Source organism: Pseudophryne corroboree, chromosome 2, assembly GCF_028390025.1.
Source record: "Pseudophryne corroboree isolate aPseCor3 chromosome 2, aPseCor3.hap2, whole genome shotgun sequence".
Taxonomy (NCBI): Eukaryota; Metazoa; Chordata; class Amphibia; order Anura; family Myobatrachidae; genus Pseudophryne; species Pseudophryne corroboree.
Window position 1 is genome coordinate 596268014 of NC_086445.1, and position 15766 is coordinate 596283779.

The window sequence follows — 15766 nt, forward strand, 5'->3', positions numbered from 1 at the left end:
CTTCTGACACTTGAACCTATCTAGTTTCTTAGGAGGGACGGATGGCTCGGGATCATTCGTAATCTGTAAAATTAATTTAATAGCCTCCACAAGATCAGAAACATCCACATGTGAACTACCCTCTCCATCAGCAGTATCCGAGTCAGAATCTGTGGGGTCAGTGTAAGTGCCATCTTCATCAGACGAGGTTTCAGTGACAGCAGTGGATTGTGAGGAGATAAGAGCTCACTTAGAGGACCACTTGGACTTAGGCGAGCGAGGGTCAGACTTTTTAGTAGTCAGGGACTGGTTCAACTTCTTCAATTGAGCAGATAAATCGTCCACCCGCGGTGGTTTAGCTGTAGGGACCACATACGGTTGCACTGGCATAGGGGGTCCCATAGGGGGTGTTAGTTTATTAACTAGCGTATATAGAAGCGTGGAAAAAGCAGCCCACGGTGGGTCATTATGGACCTCCGTTGCCACAGTCCCACTGGGGGGCAAGGAGCTCCCCAGAACCAGAGCCCACAGCTGCTATATTCTCCTCATATGGATATGTGGCTTCAGCAACACCGGCAGTGTGTTCAGCCCCAGAACCGTTACCTTCAGAAGCAGACATGATATAACTTGCAGTATCAGGTAACACAATACAATTGGCAGCAGCCCAATACCTCTTACCCAAACCCCTGCGCAGTGTAGTCAGCACAAGCAGGATACAGGAGAGATATGGCGACTAAATCACAAAGGAAAATACGTATCAGAGTATTGTGAATATCCTATATTATTATAAAACCTGACGCACCAAGCCCCCTCAGGTTATAGAATATAGGGATAGCAAGTTGACTGAGAGACACGAATGGAAACTACTCAGCAAGCTAATGCACACACATATAGGCCCTCATTCCGAGTTGATCGCTCGCAAGGCGAATTTAGCAGAGTTGCTCACGCTAAGCCTACGCCTACTGGGAGTGTATCTTAGCTTCTTAAAATTGCGACCGATGTATTCGCAATATTGCGATTACAAACTACTTAGCAGTTTCAGAGTAGCTTCAGACTTACTCGGTATCTGCGATCAGTTCAGTGCTTGTCGTTCCTGGTTTGACGTCACAAACACACCCAGCGCTCGCCCAGACACTCCCCCGTTTCTCCGGCCACTCCTGCGTTTTTTCCGGAAACGGTAGCGTTTTTATCCACACGCCCCTAAAACGCCGTGTTTCCGCCCAGTAACACCCATTTCCTGTCAATCACACTACGTTCGCCGGAGCGAAGAAAAAGCCGTGAGTAAAAATACTATCTTCATGGTAAAATTACTTGGCGCAGTCGCAGTGCGATTATTGCGCATGCGTACTAAGCGGAATTTCACTGCGATGCGATGAAAATTACCGAGCGAACGACTCGGAATGAGGGCCATAGTCACAGTTGTACAATGCAGAGGTTATTACTAACAATAATACTGCACTGGACCAGCATATATAGCTATGTAGTCAATAGATATAACACTGCACAGTAAGAACTGGATGTATATCACAGGGTAATTGTACTAGAAACCCCTGACTAAATGCACTCTTTCTTAACTAACACTAAGTGACAGGTAGAATACTTATGTGTCATGTAAAGTCACAGCGCTGTCAACCAGGCGGCTTTACACAGGAGGATTTGCCCAAGCAGTCCCAGGAACAGTGTAGCTGAGAGAAATAGCGCCCAGACACTGACAGGGAGTGAGAAAGAGACAGATATGCAGCTCCAGGGCGGGAACATTTGCGGGAAATGGCACCCTGGGGCTGGGGGAGGGGCTCCAGGTCTAAGCCTTATCCCCCTGCTGGCAAAACCACCGGGTACTGTGGGCTACTATTAAAATGGTTTTAAGAGAAAACCTGACCTGCACCCATGCCCTGGTGAGCTAGTGGGATCGCCTGTACTGCCACAGTGTCCACCACCAGCGCGCGCGGCCCGCCTCCCACTGACCGCGCCGGATCGCGATAAAGCACGGGTCCCGCAAGCGGGACCCACTCACCACCTCCCGAAGCGCGGCCACGCGATCCCGGAGAGCCCCCGTCGTGTGTGCCTGACCATGGAAGAAAACCGGAGCCTCCTGCTGTAGTTACCCGGCAACCAGGGCTCCGGAGTGTACAGCGCCGCTGGGGAGAGATGGAGCCGCAGCAGTGAATGTCAAAAGACATATACACACTGCTGCTGCCCTTGAAGTCTTCACTTTTCTTCTAAAAAGCTCTTCTCAGGGCTGCCCAGCGCAGCCCCTCTGTTATGTGCCTGCTATCTGCGGCACCAACTACAAAACTGAGCTCCTGTGCAGGGAGGCGGTGTTATAGAGGAGGTGGTGCTATGCATTCTGGGAACAGTCAAAGCTTTTCAGCCTGTTGGTGCCTCGGATCAAGATCCTACTCTACACCCCTATGTCTTTCCTTGTGGAGCCCAGTGTACCTCGCAGCAGAAAGCAAAAGTTACACCCTACAACTGTAGCATTTATACAAAGCTCTGCCACCAGGGCTGCTGTACTGTACCCTCTCAGAACTAGTGCAGCAATGTAAAAGAAGAATTTACTCACCGGTAATTCTATTTCTCATAGTCCGTAGTGGATGCTGGGGACTCCGTAAGGACCATGGGGATTAGCGGCTCCGCAGGAGACTGGGCACAACTATAAAGAAAGCTTTTAGACTACTGGTGTGCACTGGCTCCTCCCACTAAGACCCTCCTCCAGACCTCAGTTAGGATACTGTGCCCGGAAGAGCTGACACAATTAGGAAGGATTTTGAATCCCGGGTAAGACTCATACCAGCCACACCAATCACACCGTATAACTCGTGATACAATACCCAGTTAACAGCATGATAACAACTGAGCCTCTCAACAGATAGCTCAACAATAACCCTTTAGTTAAGCAATAACTATATACAAGTATTGCAGACAATCCGCACTTGGGATGGGCGCCCAGCATCCACTACGGACTATGAGAAATAGAATTACCGGTGAGTAAATTCTTATTTTCTCTAACGTCCTAAGTGGATGCTGTGGACTCCGTAAGGACCATGGGGATTATACCAAAGCTCCCAAACGGGCGGGAGAGTGCGGATGACTCTGCAGCACCGAATGAGAGAACTCAAGGTCCTCCTCAGCCAGGGTATCAAATTTGTAGAATTTTGCAAACGTGTTTGCCCCTGACCAAGTAGCAGCTCGGCAAAGTGGAAGAGCCGAGACCCCTCGGGCAGCCGCCCAAGAAGAGCCCACTTTCCTCATGGAATGGGCTTTCACTGATTTAGGATGCGGCAGTCCAGCCGCAGAATGTGCAAGCTGAATCGTACTACAGATCCAGCGAGCAATAGTCTGCTTAGAAGCAGGTGCACCCAACTTGTTGGGCGCATACAGGATAAAGAGCGAGACAGTCTTCCTGACTCCAGCTGTCCTGGAAAAATAAATTTTTAGGGCCCGGACTACATCCAACAACTTGGAAGCCTCCAAGTCATTTGTAGCCGCAGGCACCACGATAGGTTGGTTCAGATGAAAAGCTGATACCACTTTGGGGAGAAACTGGGGACGAGTCCTCAATTCTGCCCTATCCATATGGAAAATCAGATAAGGGCTTTTACATGACAAAGCTGCCAATTCTGAAACACGCCTGGCCGAAGCCAAGGCCAACAACATGACCACTTTCCACGTGAGATATTTCAAATCCACGGTTTTCAGTGGCTCAAACCAATGTGACTTTAGGAAATCCAACACCACGTTGAGATCCCAAGGTGCCACTGGAGGCACAAAAGGGGGCTGAATATGCAGCACTCCCTTAACAAAAGTCTGAACTTCAGGTAGTGAAGCCAATTCTCTCTGGAAGAAAATCGATAGAGCCGAAATCTGGACCTTAATGGAACCCAATTTAAGGCCCATAGTCACCCCTGACTGTAGGAAGTGCAGGAACCGGCCCAGCTGAAATTCTTCCGTTGGGGCCTTCCTGGCCTCACACCACGCAACATATTATCGCCATATGCGGTGATAATGGTTTGCGATTACTTCTTTCCTAGCTTTTATCAGCGTAGGAATGACTTCCTCCGGAATGCCCTTTTCCTTCAGGATCCGGTGTTCAACCGCCATGCCGTCAAACGCAGCCGCGGTAAGTCTTGGAACAGACAGGGCCCCTGCTGCAGCAGGTCCTGTCTGAGCGGTAGAGGCCATGGGCCCTCTGACATCATTTCTTGAAGTTCCGGATACCACGCTCTTCTTGGCCAATCCGGAACAATGAGTATAGTTCTTACTCCTCTTCTCCTTATTATCCTCAGTACCTTTGGTATGAGAGGAAGAGGAGGGAACACATAAACCGATCAGTACACCCACGGTGTTACCAGAGCGTCCACAGCTATCGCCTGCGGGTCTCTCGACCTGGCGCAATATTTTTCTAGCTTTTTGTTTAGGCGGGACGCCATCATGTCCACCTGTGGTTTTTCCCACTGGTTTACAATCATTTGAAAGACTTCTGGATGAAGTCCCCACTCTCCCGGGTGGAGGTCGTGCCTGCTGAGGAAGTCTGCTTCCCAGTTGTCCACTCCCGGAATGAACACTGCTGACAGTGCTAACACGTGATTTTCCGTCCATCGGAGAATCCTTGTGGCTTCTGCCATCGCCGTCCTGCTTCTCGTGCCGCCCTGTCGATTTACATGGGCGACCGTCGTGATGTTGTCTGACTGGATCAGTACCGGCTGGTTTTGAAGCAGGGGTTTTGCCTTAGTTCCAGAATATTTATGTGCAGGGAAGTCTCCTGACTTGACCATAGTCCTTGGAAGTTTCTTCCCTGTGTGACTGCTCCCCAGCCTCGAAGGCTGGCATCCGTGGTCACCAGGACCCAGTCCTGTATGCCGAATCTGCGGCCCTCTTGAAGATGAGCACTCTGCAGCCACCACAGCAGAGACACCCTTGTCCTCGGAGACAGGGTTATCAGACGATGCATCTGAAGATGCGATCCGGACCACTTGTCCAACAGATCCCACTGAAAGGTTCTTGCATGAAACCTGCCGAATGGAATCGCTTCGTAGGAAGCTACCATTTTTCCCAGGATCCGCGTGCAATGATGCACCGACACCTGTTTTGGTTTTAAGAGGCCTTTGACTAGAGATGACAGCTCCTTGGCCTTTTCCTCCGGGAGGAACACTTTTCTCTGTTCTGTATCCAGAACCATCCCTAGGAACAGCAGGCGTGTCGTAGGGACCAGCTGTGACTTTGGAATGTTTAGAATCCAGCCGTGCTGTTGTAGCACTTCCCGAGATAGTGCTACCCCTACCAACAACTGCTCTCTGGACCTCGCCTTTATCAGGAGATCGTCCAAGTACTGGATAATTAAAACTCCCTTCCTTCGAAGGAGTATCATCATTTCCGCCATTACCTTGGTAAAGACCCTCGGAGCCGTGGAGAGACCGAACGGCAACGTCTGGAATTGGTAATGACAACCTTGTACCACAAACCTGAGGTACTCCTGGTGAGGATGGTAAATGGGGACATGTAGGTAAGCATCCTTGATGTCCAGCGATACCATGTAATCTCCCTCGTCCAGGCTTGCAATAACCGCCCTGAGCGATTCCATCTTGAACTTGAATTTTTTTATATATGTGTTCAAGGATTTCAAATTTAAAATGGGTCTCACCGAACCGTCCGGTTTCGGTACCACAAACATTGTGGAATAGTAACCCCTTCCTTGTTGAAGTAGGGGCACCTTTACTATCACTTGTTGTGAATACAGCTTTTGAATTGCCTGTAACACTGCCTCCCTGCCTGAGGGAGTGGTTGGCAAGGCAGATTTGAGGAAACGGCGGGGGGGAGACGTCTCGAATTCCAGTCTGTACCCCTGAGATACTACTTGAAGGATCCAGGGATCCACCCGTGAGCGAGCCCACTGATTGCTGAAATTTTTGAGACGGGCCCCCACCGTACCTGGCTCCGCCTCTGGAGCCCCAGCGTCATGCTGTGGACTTAGAGGAAGCGGGGGAGGACTTTTGCTCCTGGGAACTGGCTGTACGCTGCAGCTTTTTCCCTCTACCTCTGCCTCTGGGCAGAAAGGACGCGCCTTTAACCCGCTTGCCCCTATTGGGCCGAAAGGACTGTACCTGATAATACGGTGCTTTCTTTGGTTGTGAGGGAACATGAAGTAAAAATGTAGACTTCCCAGCTGTTGCTGTGGAAACGAGGTCCGAGAGACCATCCCCGAACAATTTCTCACCCTTATAAGGCAGAACTTCCATGTGTCGTTTGGAATCTGCATCACCTGTCCACTGCCGAGTTCATAACCCTCTCCTGGCAGAAATGGACATTGCACTAATTTTGGATGCCAGCCGGCAAATATCCCTCTGTGCATCCCTCATGTATAAAAGTGCGTCTTTTATATGCTCTACGTTTAGCAAAATAGTGTCCCTGTCTAGGGTATCTATATTTTCTGACAGGGAATCTGACCACGCAGCAGCAGCGCTGCACATCCAGGCTGAAGCTATAGCCGGTCTCAGTATCACACCTGTGTGTGTATATATAGATTTCAGGATAGCCTCCTGCTTTCTATCAGCAGATTCCTTCAGGGCGGCCGTATCCGGAGACGGTAGTGCCACCTTCTTTGACAAGCGTGTGAGCGCTTTATCCACCCTAGGGGTGCAACACATTTTTCATTGCCTCAATCATGTAACGTGTGGCCCTACTGGAAGTTACATTAGTCTCTTCGTCGTCGACACTGGAGTCAGTATCCGTGTCGACATCTGTGTCAACCATCTGAGGTAGCGGGCGTTTTAGAGCCCCTGATGGTTTTTGAGATGCCTGGGCAGGCACAGGCTGAGAAGCCGGCTGTCCCACATTAGGTATGTCGTCAAACCTTTTATGTAAGGAGTCGACACTATCACGTAATTCCTTCCACAGCACCATCCACTCAGGTGTCGACCCCGCAGGGGGTGACATCACATTTACAAGCATCTGCTCCGCCTCCACATAAGCCTCCTCATCAAACATGTCGACACAGCCGTACCTACACACCGCAAACACACAGGGAATGCTCTGACAGAGGACAGGACCCCACAAAGCCCTTTGGGGAGACAGAGAGAGAGTATGCCAGCACACACCAGAGCGCTATATAACACTGGGATCCCACTATCAATGAGTGTTTTCCCTATAGCTGCTTTTTTATATATATTACATATATATATATATAACTCTATACTGCGCCTACATTTAGTGCCCCCCCTCTCTTTTTTACCCTTCTGTAGTATTCTTAGACTGCAGGGGAGAGCCAGGGAGCTTCCTTCCAGCGGAACTGTGAGGGAAAAATGGCGCCAGTGTGCTGAGGGAGAAGCCCCGCCCCCTTTTCGGCGGACTTTCTCCCGCTTTTTCTGTAATACTGGCAGGGGTAATTTTACATCTATATAGCCTCTGGGACTATATATGATGTATATTTTGCCAGCCAAGGTGTTATTTATTGCCCTCAGGGCGCCCCCCCCCCCCCTCCCCCAGCGCCCTGCACCCATCAGTGACCGAAGTGTGAGGTGTACATGAGGAGCAATGGCGCACAGCTGCAGTGCTGTGCGCTACCTTGGTGAAGACCGAAGTCTTCTGCCGCCGATTTTCCGGACCTTCTTCGTGCTTCTGGCTCTGTAAGGGGGACGGCGGCGCGGCTCCGGGAACGAACACCAAGGTCGGGTCCTGCGGTCGATCCCTCTGGAGCTAATGGTGTCCAGTAGCCTAAGAAGCCCAAACTACCACCTGTTAGGTAGGTTCGCTTCTTCTCCCCTTAGTCCCTCGCTGCAGTGAGTCTGTTGCCAGCAGATCTCACTGAAAATAAAAAACCTAAATATACTTTCTTTCTAGGTGCTCAGGAGAGCCCCTAGTGTGCATCCAGCTCAGCCGGGCACAAGAATCTAACTGAGGTCTGGAGGAGGGTCTTAGTGGGAGGAGCCAGTGCACACCAGTAGTCTAAAAGCTTTCTTTATAGTTGTGCCCAGTCTCCTGCGGAGCCGCTAATCCCCATGGTCCTTACGGAGTCCCCAGCATCCACTTAGGACGTTAGAGAAAAGTAGAACCCATTCTAGATTGTTACACTGTTTCCTACAAACAGGACTTCTATATAGCTTTTTTATACCCAAATCTTACACTGGATTGTACCTTTAAGAAGGCATCAAAACAGCTGAGTATGACACCTATATACCTCAAATAGACATACACTGTCAAATTTGTTTATTTAAAAAAATAAATTGGTAATGGTTACATCTTTTAAAAACACTTTTTTTATGCACATTTAAACTATAGTTCACAGCAGTGATTTTACAGTAATCTATACACTATACATTCTACAGCCAAAGCTGCACTTAGATCACAGCCAAAGCAATACAGTCACATGCCTTGACTAGCACATTACAACTAGGTTTGGCTGTATTGTCTTTTTAGTTTTCTTCACAATGCATTCTGAACCATTGCCCCTTTCTATGCTCTGATCAAAGGATCATACAATGAAATTAATATTTAGAGGTCTTAAACAATACTCCAAAATATGTAATATTGAAGTAACACTTGTTATAAAAAATTAACAATTCCATCAGATATTGGGCCCGATTCAGAGCTGATCGTAGATGTGCTAAATTTAGCACATCTACGATCAGAATCTCTGACATGTGGGGGGACGCCCAGCACAGGGCTAGTCCACCCCGCAATGTCAAGCCCTACTCCCCCCCACCCCCTTCTGGGCAGACCCCATGTTTTGAATCGCAGCAGCTGCGTGTGACGTCACACAACCGCCACGGCCCACCCCAGCAACGGTCCGGACACGCCTGCGTTGTCCAGACCCCCCTCCCCCACTAACGGCATTCTAAAGCCACTGGCACTCCCCATCCCGCACCGCACCCGCCTCTGCCTGTCAATCAGGCAGAGGTGATCGCAGCAGTGAGATGCTTTTGCATCTCACTGTGTACACATGTGCAGTGCGGCCGCTGCGTGTGCGCACACCACACACCACATAGGGCTTCAGGCTGCGATCGCTGCCGTTGCAGCATTTGGGTCTTAATTAATATAGCATTGCCCAGCTGCACCACATCTACCCTACAAATTAGTATTTTCCTGCTTCCACCCACCAGGCAATGCTCCCATTACACAACCAGCAATCTTACACTCTTATCTCACATTCCTTCCAGCTCCTGTCTGCCTGTTTCCTCAGTTCCTGCACAGACATACAAACAAGTGTTAGGCAGTTAGGGGATAGTCAACTACAACTGGACAGATTAAAAAATGGAAAAGCAAAAGGCTCAAACTCACCAACCGCCCATCTTTTATGTCCCCACGTAGTAATGTCTCCAGAGGAAAAGAGAGGATGCTATTAAGGTTATGTATCTAGAAGAAAACAAAAATACCAGAGGTAAAAGAGAACTCTGAAGTCATTGCATATGATAAACAGTGCCTCAGCCAATAAGCTCCGAAGTGTAATTTTTCAAGCACATGACAGTTAAGAGCTGATAGGTTGAAGCACCATTTATCAAATGCAACAGGTTTTAAATAGCTAGACTGTAAGCTTGCTAGCAGGGCAATCCTACCTCGAGGTCTGTCTGTTTTTACCCAGTTTAGTTCTATTACGGTTGTTCTAATTGTAAAGCGCAACGGAATATGCTGCGCTTTATAATAAACTGTTAAATAATAAAAAACACTCATTGATAAATGGGCCCTATAGCTTGTTAATTGCACACAGTGGCGTAACTACCACCCCCGCAGCCACTGTGGAGGCTTGGAGCCGCAGGGCTGCGGAGGCGCAGCCACTAATTTAGTGTAAAATAGTGCTACGTGTGAGGCCAGGAAGGAGGGCGCAGCGTGCGCCTCTCCTGTATCTCTGGCAGCAGTGTGTCTGGCAAATGAATTGCCGGTTCGTAAGCCAATCAGAGCTGGCGGACCGGCAGCCAATCAGGAGCCGCAGCTGCCGGTCCGCGAGCTCCGATTGGCTCACGAACCGGCGCTTCATTTGACAGCAACGCCGCCGTCGGAGACACAGGACGGACACAGGAGAGGCGTGCGCTGTGCCCTCCTTCCCAGCCTCACACGCAGCACTATTCTGCACTAAATTAACACAGCAGCGGTGAGCGGGGGGAGCGTGTGTAGTTGGCACTGGGGGGGCATATGTGACACTGGGGGCATATGTGTATCTGGCACAGGGGGGGCATATGTCTTTCTGGCACTATGGGGGCATATTTTTATCTGGCACTGTGGGGGAATATCTGGCACTGGGGGTATATGTGAATTTGGCACTGGGGGGGCATATGTGTTTCTGGCACTATGGGGGAATATTTTTATCTGGCACTGTGGGCACACCCCTAGCAACAAGCATTACCCCCTGGTAACAAACACGACACCCAGCTCATGAAATCCCTGGCAACAAGCATTACCCCCTAGCAATGAGAATGACACCCAGTGCATGAAAACCCCTGGCAATGAATATTACCCCCTGGCAATGAGCTTGACACCCAGTGCATGAAACCCCTGGCAACGGGCATGACACCCTGAGCATGAAAACCGCTGACACCATGCATGGAACCAAGAGCATGAAACCCCTGGCAATGAGCAGGTAATTTAAAAGTAATTACTGTAGGGCTTAATGTGTAATGAGCATTGCGGTGTGTGGCATAATGTATCACGGACATTGCGGTGTGTGTCATAATGTGTCATGTGTTACAGGCATTACGGTGTGTGGTACACTATATCATGGGCATTGTGGTACGTGGTATAATATCTCAGGGGCATTGCAGTGTGTAGCATAATTTATAACGGGAATTGCGATGCGTGGCATAATGTGTCACAGGTATTACAGTGTGTGGCGGCATAATGTGTCAGGGGCATTACGGTGTGTGGCATATTGTGTAATAGGAATTATGGTGTGTGGCATAATGTCTAAGGGCCATTGCAGTATTTGGCATAATGTATACTGGGAATTATTATAAGGAGAAAAAATTACCAATAATGAAAGGGGTATGAATCAGGAATATTTTTTTTCCGTGGTGGCCAACATCTTGGCGTCTAGGTTGCAAAACTGGGGTATAAGGTAGTATTTTCCTGCAATGCCACGCCCCTTTCAGCAAGGCCACACCCATTTTTTGTGGCATGCGCAGATTTATCACTTTTCTAGTGGCATATATGAGGGGGGGGGGGGGGTAGGTGCCAGAGAATGTTTTGGTTTGGGGGAGAAAAATTTCTAGTTACGCCACTGACTGCACCTGCACTTACCTTCCAATCATCATTCTGAAGCTACTGTACACTGTGCCTGCTTGCACTATTAGCAGTAAGCTTCTGATACATGTTTCCCTTGGGCCAGACAGCTGAACAACAAAGCTGTCCCACGTCTTGCGCTTTGAGTTTGAACTTGCTGGTGGAATGATGTGCATTATAATGACAACTACATGTCTGGCGAAGGCTGGAGCTTTCCCTCCGTTACCAAAGTACAAGATTTCTGCTAAGATCCACTGCCCTCTTCTGTAAGTCTCTCTAGTATGGGTTCTAACTTCTCTGCATGGTTTAATGCACTTTTCCTGCTATGTTTATTATTTAATTTGTAACACTTTCCTATTTGTGCATTCTTGTAACATTTTCATTTTTATGCATTCTTGCAACACTTTCACTCTCGTCCAGTAACATCTATCCACACACGCCAACAAGGTCACTGAATGTTTCTCTTTAATTGAAGCCATATGACGAGGAAAATATGCTGTCAGAGCAGTGGTTACATACCGTCAGCGAGCCAAAGGGGTGGAGAGCAAAGGGAAAACTTTAGGAAAGAAATGTATAGATTGAGAGTTAATGGGAGTTGTGTCAGAGTGCCAAAACATACACACACTCACCATGTTGCTAAAGAGTGCACCCAACTCCCTTGAGAGGACAGACAAGTTCAGGAAACCAGTGGTCAGTTCATGGTTGTTGGAAGAGAGCTGGTTAGAGCCTAGAGACTGCAGAGCTTCCACATAACTCTCTTGAGCATCCACAAAAGCTGGGTGAGGTAAAAGATGACATAAGTTTCAGATTTACTTCAAGAGAGTTACCAGCCAAACAATACACATACTAGCTAAAACCTCTTACTGCAGTATTGCAATACATTTCATAAGCCCCAAATACCAGCCATAGGTCAAAATTAAGGTTTACCTTCAATACATTTGGTTGTGCTAAAATAATAATAGTCTAAAGATTTGCATTACTAGTGGTCCTTGTAGATCAAAATGATCAATGTGACAAAGGCACATCAAATGCTGCATCGCTTCTTACCCCTTTCTTATGAGTACCCATATGTTTGTTTCTCATATACTCACAGACACCTGATGCATAGATGGATCGTAAACTCTTCCGGATCCTGCCGAGAACCTGTAGGTCAGTATCTAAACTCTAGGAAGACAAATGAAACATAGGAAAATTATATTAAGATGGGGGGGTAATAAAATAAAATGTTTAATGAAGAGAAAAAAATATATATCAATGCAGAACAGGGTAAGAAACTGAAATGAAGCCAACGTACAATAGGGGAATAATAATCTCATAAGGTATCAATTTGAAACTGAAAGTCAGAACACCAATGAGACTTAACATTTGGCCAGTCTGCAAAACCTGCCCCATGCTATTATAAAATGAGTAAACTGGCCATGCATGGGAAAATAGTGGTGCACAGACCAATTGCAGGTTTCATTTCTAATAATTGCCTATTTGTCTGCTATTACCCATTTATATGTCTATCACTGTTTGTTCCCAACTGCAAAGCACCATGCTAGTGCTATATAAGTAACTGATAATATAGGGGCACATGTACTGAGATAAAGGACCAATCAGCCCCTGTCATTTTCAAACACTGCCTGTAACATGGCCGTTAAGAGCTGATTGGCTGGTACTTTATCTCTCACCACCTTACCACTCTCCAACACTAAGTACAACTCCCCCCCTCCCACTCATAGTCACAAAAGCTTGTGACCAGATGAGCTAGACCTGCCTCAGTGGCAGATCAAATTTAAACTTGTTAATATTTTTGGCACAGGAGGTTGGGGTTTCTGGGAATGAGAGAGATGTACAATACTGGAATGCGGAAATAAAATCCCCTCTTTCATATCAAGCATCTTACCTGCATTTCTTACTCCTCCCCCTCACCTCTAACCAAACACACACCCTCTTTCCCACAAGGTGTGACATAATGACACAAAAATATGGCCATCAGAATCTAAACAAACTAAATAGTATAAATATAGCAGTGTATAACAAAAACTAGTGGTAGGAATCATATCACCTACTAAATATAAATAAAAATTTATATTTTCTAATATCCATTAGAAGCTCTGTAAATACACTGTCGCTGAAAAAACATAAAAGGTGAAATCCATAGTGTACAGTTAGCATGAGACACTCACGTAGATAGTGAAACACAAAGCATTTATATTTCTTTCCACAATGCACTTACTTCTTCCAGGACACTCACTCCTTGTTTGCACTTCTGTACTCTGGTGACAAAGTTGGATAGGGGTCCCTGTAAGTGCTCCGAAATGACTCCCTGATAGAGGGACAGTGGTGTTGAATCTGGCATGATGCTACCAGACCCAAGTTCCTTCTTCATCACTTTAACAAAAGATTGTAATTGTTTGTGAAATATCAAACATTGGTGAATTCCTTTTTCTCTAAGAACAACTGTAGTCTGGTGGTAAGAGCTAGATGAGAAACAGTTTCTGTGGATTTCTGTTGATCCGAGGGGACTGTGCAAGTCCTGGAACAGACCATCAAATTAATCTTTCATTCATCTTCAGTTTACATGACTCCTATTTACGCAGCAATATCAAAAGTCCAGATCCAGATTTGGGCATGTTGATTTCATTCTCTGTGATTACCTCCAGGACAAAAAAAAACTAAGAATGCAGCTTCTTTCTGTTCTTTCCCATTAAATCCCTGATGCAATAGATCATTTGTTGCTATAATTCCGGTCTATATACTTTATATTGTGATAACTTGAAAATCTCTGAAAGTTTGCATTAGATCGGTGCACAATGAATAAATAACGCCACGTTGTAAATCTGTTGTTACAGATTTAATTCTTCTTTTCTGGATCTCCGTTACGGCTTCTTTTTGAACCTGATTACTTAGAAAACTTCTCCCTGAATCTGGATTAGCTGCACACCCATCTGACTGATTTCCAGATTCAATCACTATCCAGGAGCAGAGAGGGGGGGAATCTCCTCCTTCTCCCTCCCCCCAGCCTATCCCAGTCACATGACCTGTCGGTGTACGAGACTAGAGAGCAGAGTCTGAGCATGTTTTCTATAAATCTCTCCTGCAGAAATATGTGTGTGCTGTTTACCCCTGCAAGGTGACATAGTGACACATATATAGGTCGAGATAGCATTGGGGCAGGCAGTTCTCAGTGCATCTGCAGAATAGGACATCCAAGGGAAACAATATATTATTACATCTTTTGTTAGTCGTTTTCTAAATATGTTATGTACGCAGCGCTGTGCCTCTAGTCCTTCTGGGAAGTTGTAAGGATAAAAAGCCATTATAGTACTTTCTCTTACGTCCTAGAGGATGCTGGGGACTCCGTAAGGACCATGGGGTATAGATGGGCTCCGCAGGAGACATGGGCACTATAAAGAACTTTAGAATGGGTGTGCACTGGCTCCTCCCTCTATGCCCCTCCTCCAGACCTCAGTTAGATCCTGTGCCCAGAGGAGACTGGGTGCATTACAGGGGAGCTCTCCTGAGTTTCTCTGAAAAAGAATTTTGTTAGGTTTTTTATTTTCAGGGAGCACTGCTGGCAACAGGCTCCCTGCATCGTGGGACTGAGGGGAGAGAAGCAGACATACTTAAATGATAGGCTCTGCTTCTTAGGCTACTGCATCATTAGCTCCAGAGGGTCGGAACGCAGGTCTCACCCTCGCCATTCGTCCCGGAGCCGCGCCGCCGTCCTTCTCACAGAGCCGGAAGATAGAAGCTGGGTGAGTATAAGAAGAAAGAAGACTTCACAGGCGGCAGAAGACTTCAGATCTTCTCTGAGGTAACGCGCAGTGGTAACGCTGCGCGCCATTGCTCCCACACACAACACACACTGCAGGCACTGATGGGTGCAGGGCGCAGGGGTGGCGCCCTGGGCAGCAGTAATAAACACCTTGGACTGGCTAACAGGCATATATAGGCTGCGGAGGCAATATATATTAAAATCCCCCGCCAGTATTGAAAAATTGAGCGGGACCGAAGCCCGCCTCTGAGGGGGCGGAGCTTGATCCCACAGCACTAACCAGCGCCATTTTCTCCACAGCACACTGCAGAGAAGCTGGCTCCCCGGACTCTCCCCTGCTGAACACGGTGACACAGGGCAAAAAAGAGGGGGGGGGGCACTTGTAAGGCGCAGTGAGAGTATAGATATACATATATTTATGTAAAAGCGCTGTTTATCTGGGAAATCTGGGAATCTTGTTTCCAGTGTCAGTTGGCGCTGGGTGTGTGCTTGCATACTCTCTCTCTCTGTCTCTCCAAAGGGCCTTATTGGGGAACTGTCTCCATATAGATATATCCCTGAGTGTGTGGGGGTGTCGGTACGCGTGTGTCGGCATGTCTGAAGCGGAAGGCTTATCTAAGGAGGAGGTGGAGCAGATGATTGTGGTGTCTCCATCGGCAACGCCGACACATGATTGGATGGATTTGCTGAATGTTTTAAATGCAAATGTGTCTTTATTACATCAGAGGTTGGACAAAGCAGAGTCCAGGGATGGAACAAGGGGGGTAATTCCAAGTTGATCGCAGCAGGATTTTTGATAGCAATTGGGCAAAACCATGG

General features: G+C 47.5%; 1 protein-coding gene across 2 annotated transcripts in view; it reads right to left on the reverse strand.

Moving 5' to 3' along the window:
* Positions 1 to 14198, reverse strand: part of LOC135038279 (arf-GAP with SH3 domain, ANK repeat and PH domain-containing protein 3-like) — a 141510-nt gene extending 127312 nt beyond the window's left edge. For both annotated transcript variants that reach the window (XM_063954637.1, XM_063954636.1), the window contains exons 1-5: positions 13406 to 14198; positions 12276 to 12348; positions 11814 to 11959; positions 9253 to 9327; positions 9108 to 9157 (exon numbers count right to left, since the gene is read on the reverse strand). In XM_063954637.1, coding sequence (XP_063810707.1) covers positions 9108 to 9157; positions 9253 to 9327; positions 11814 to 11959; positions 12276 to 12348; positions 13406 to 13558 — 497 coding nt within the window. In that variant the 5' untranslated portion in view covers positions 13559 to 14198. The remainder of the gene's footprint in view (positions 1 to 9107; positions 9158 to 9252; positions 9328 to 11813; positions 11960 to 12275; positions 12349 to 13405) is intronic.
* Between the last annotated feature and the right edge of the window lie 1568 nt (positions 14199 to 15766).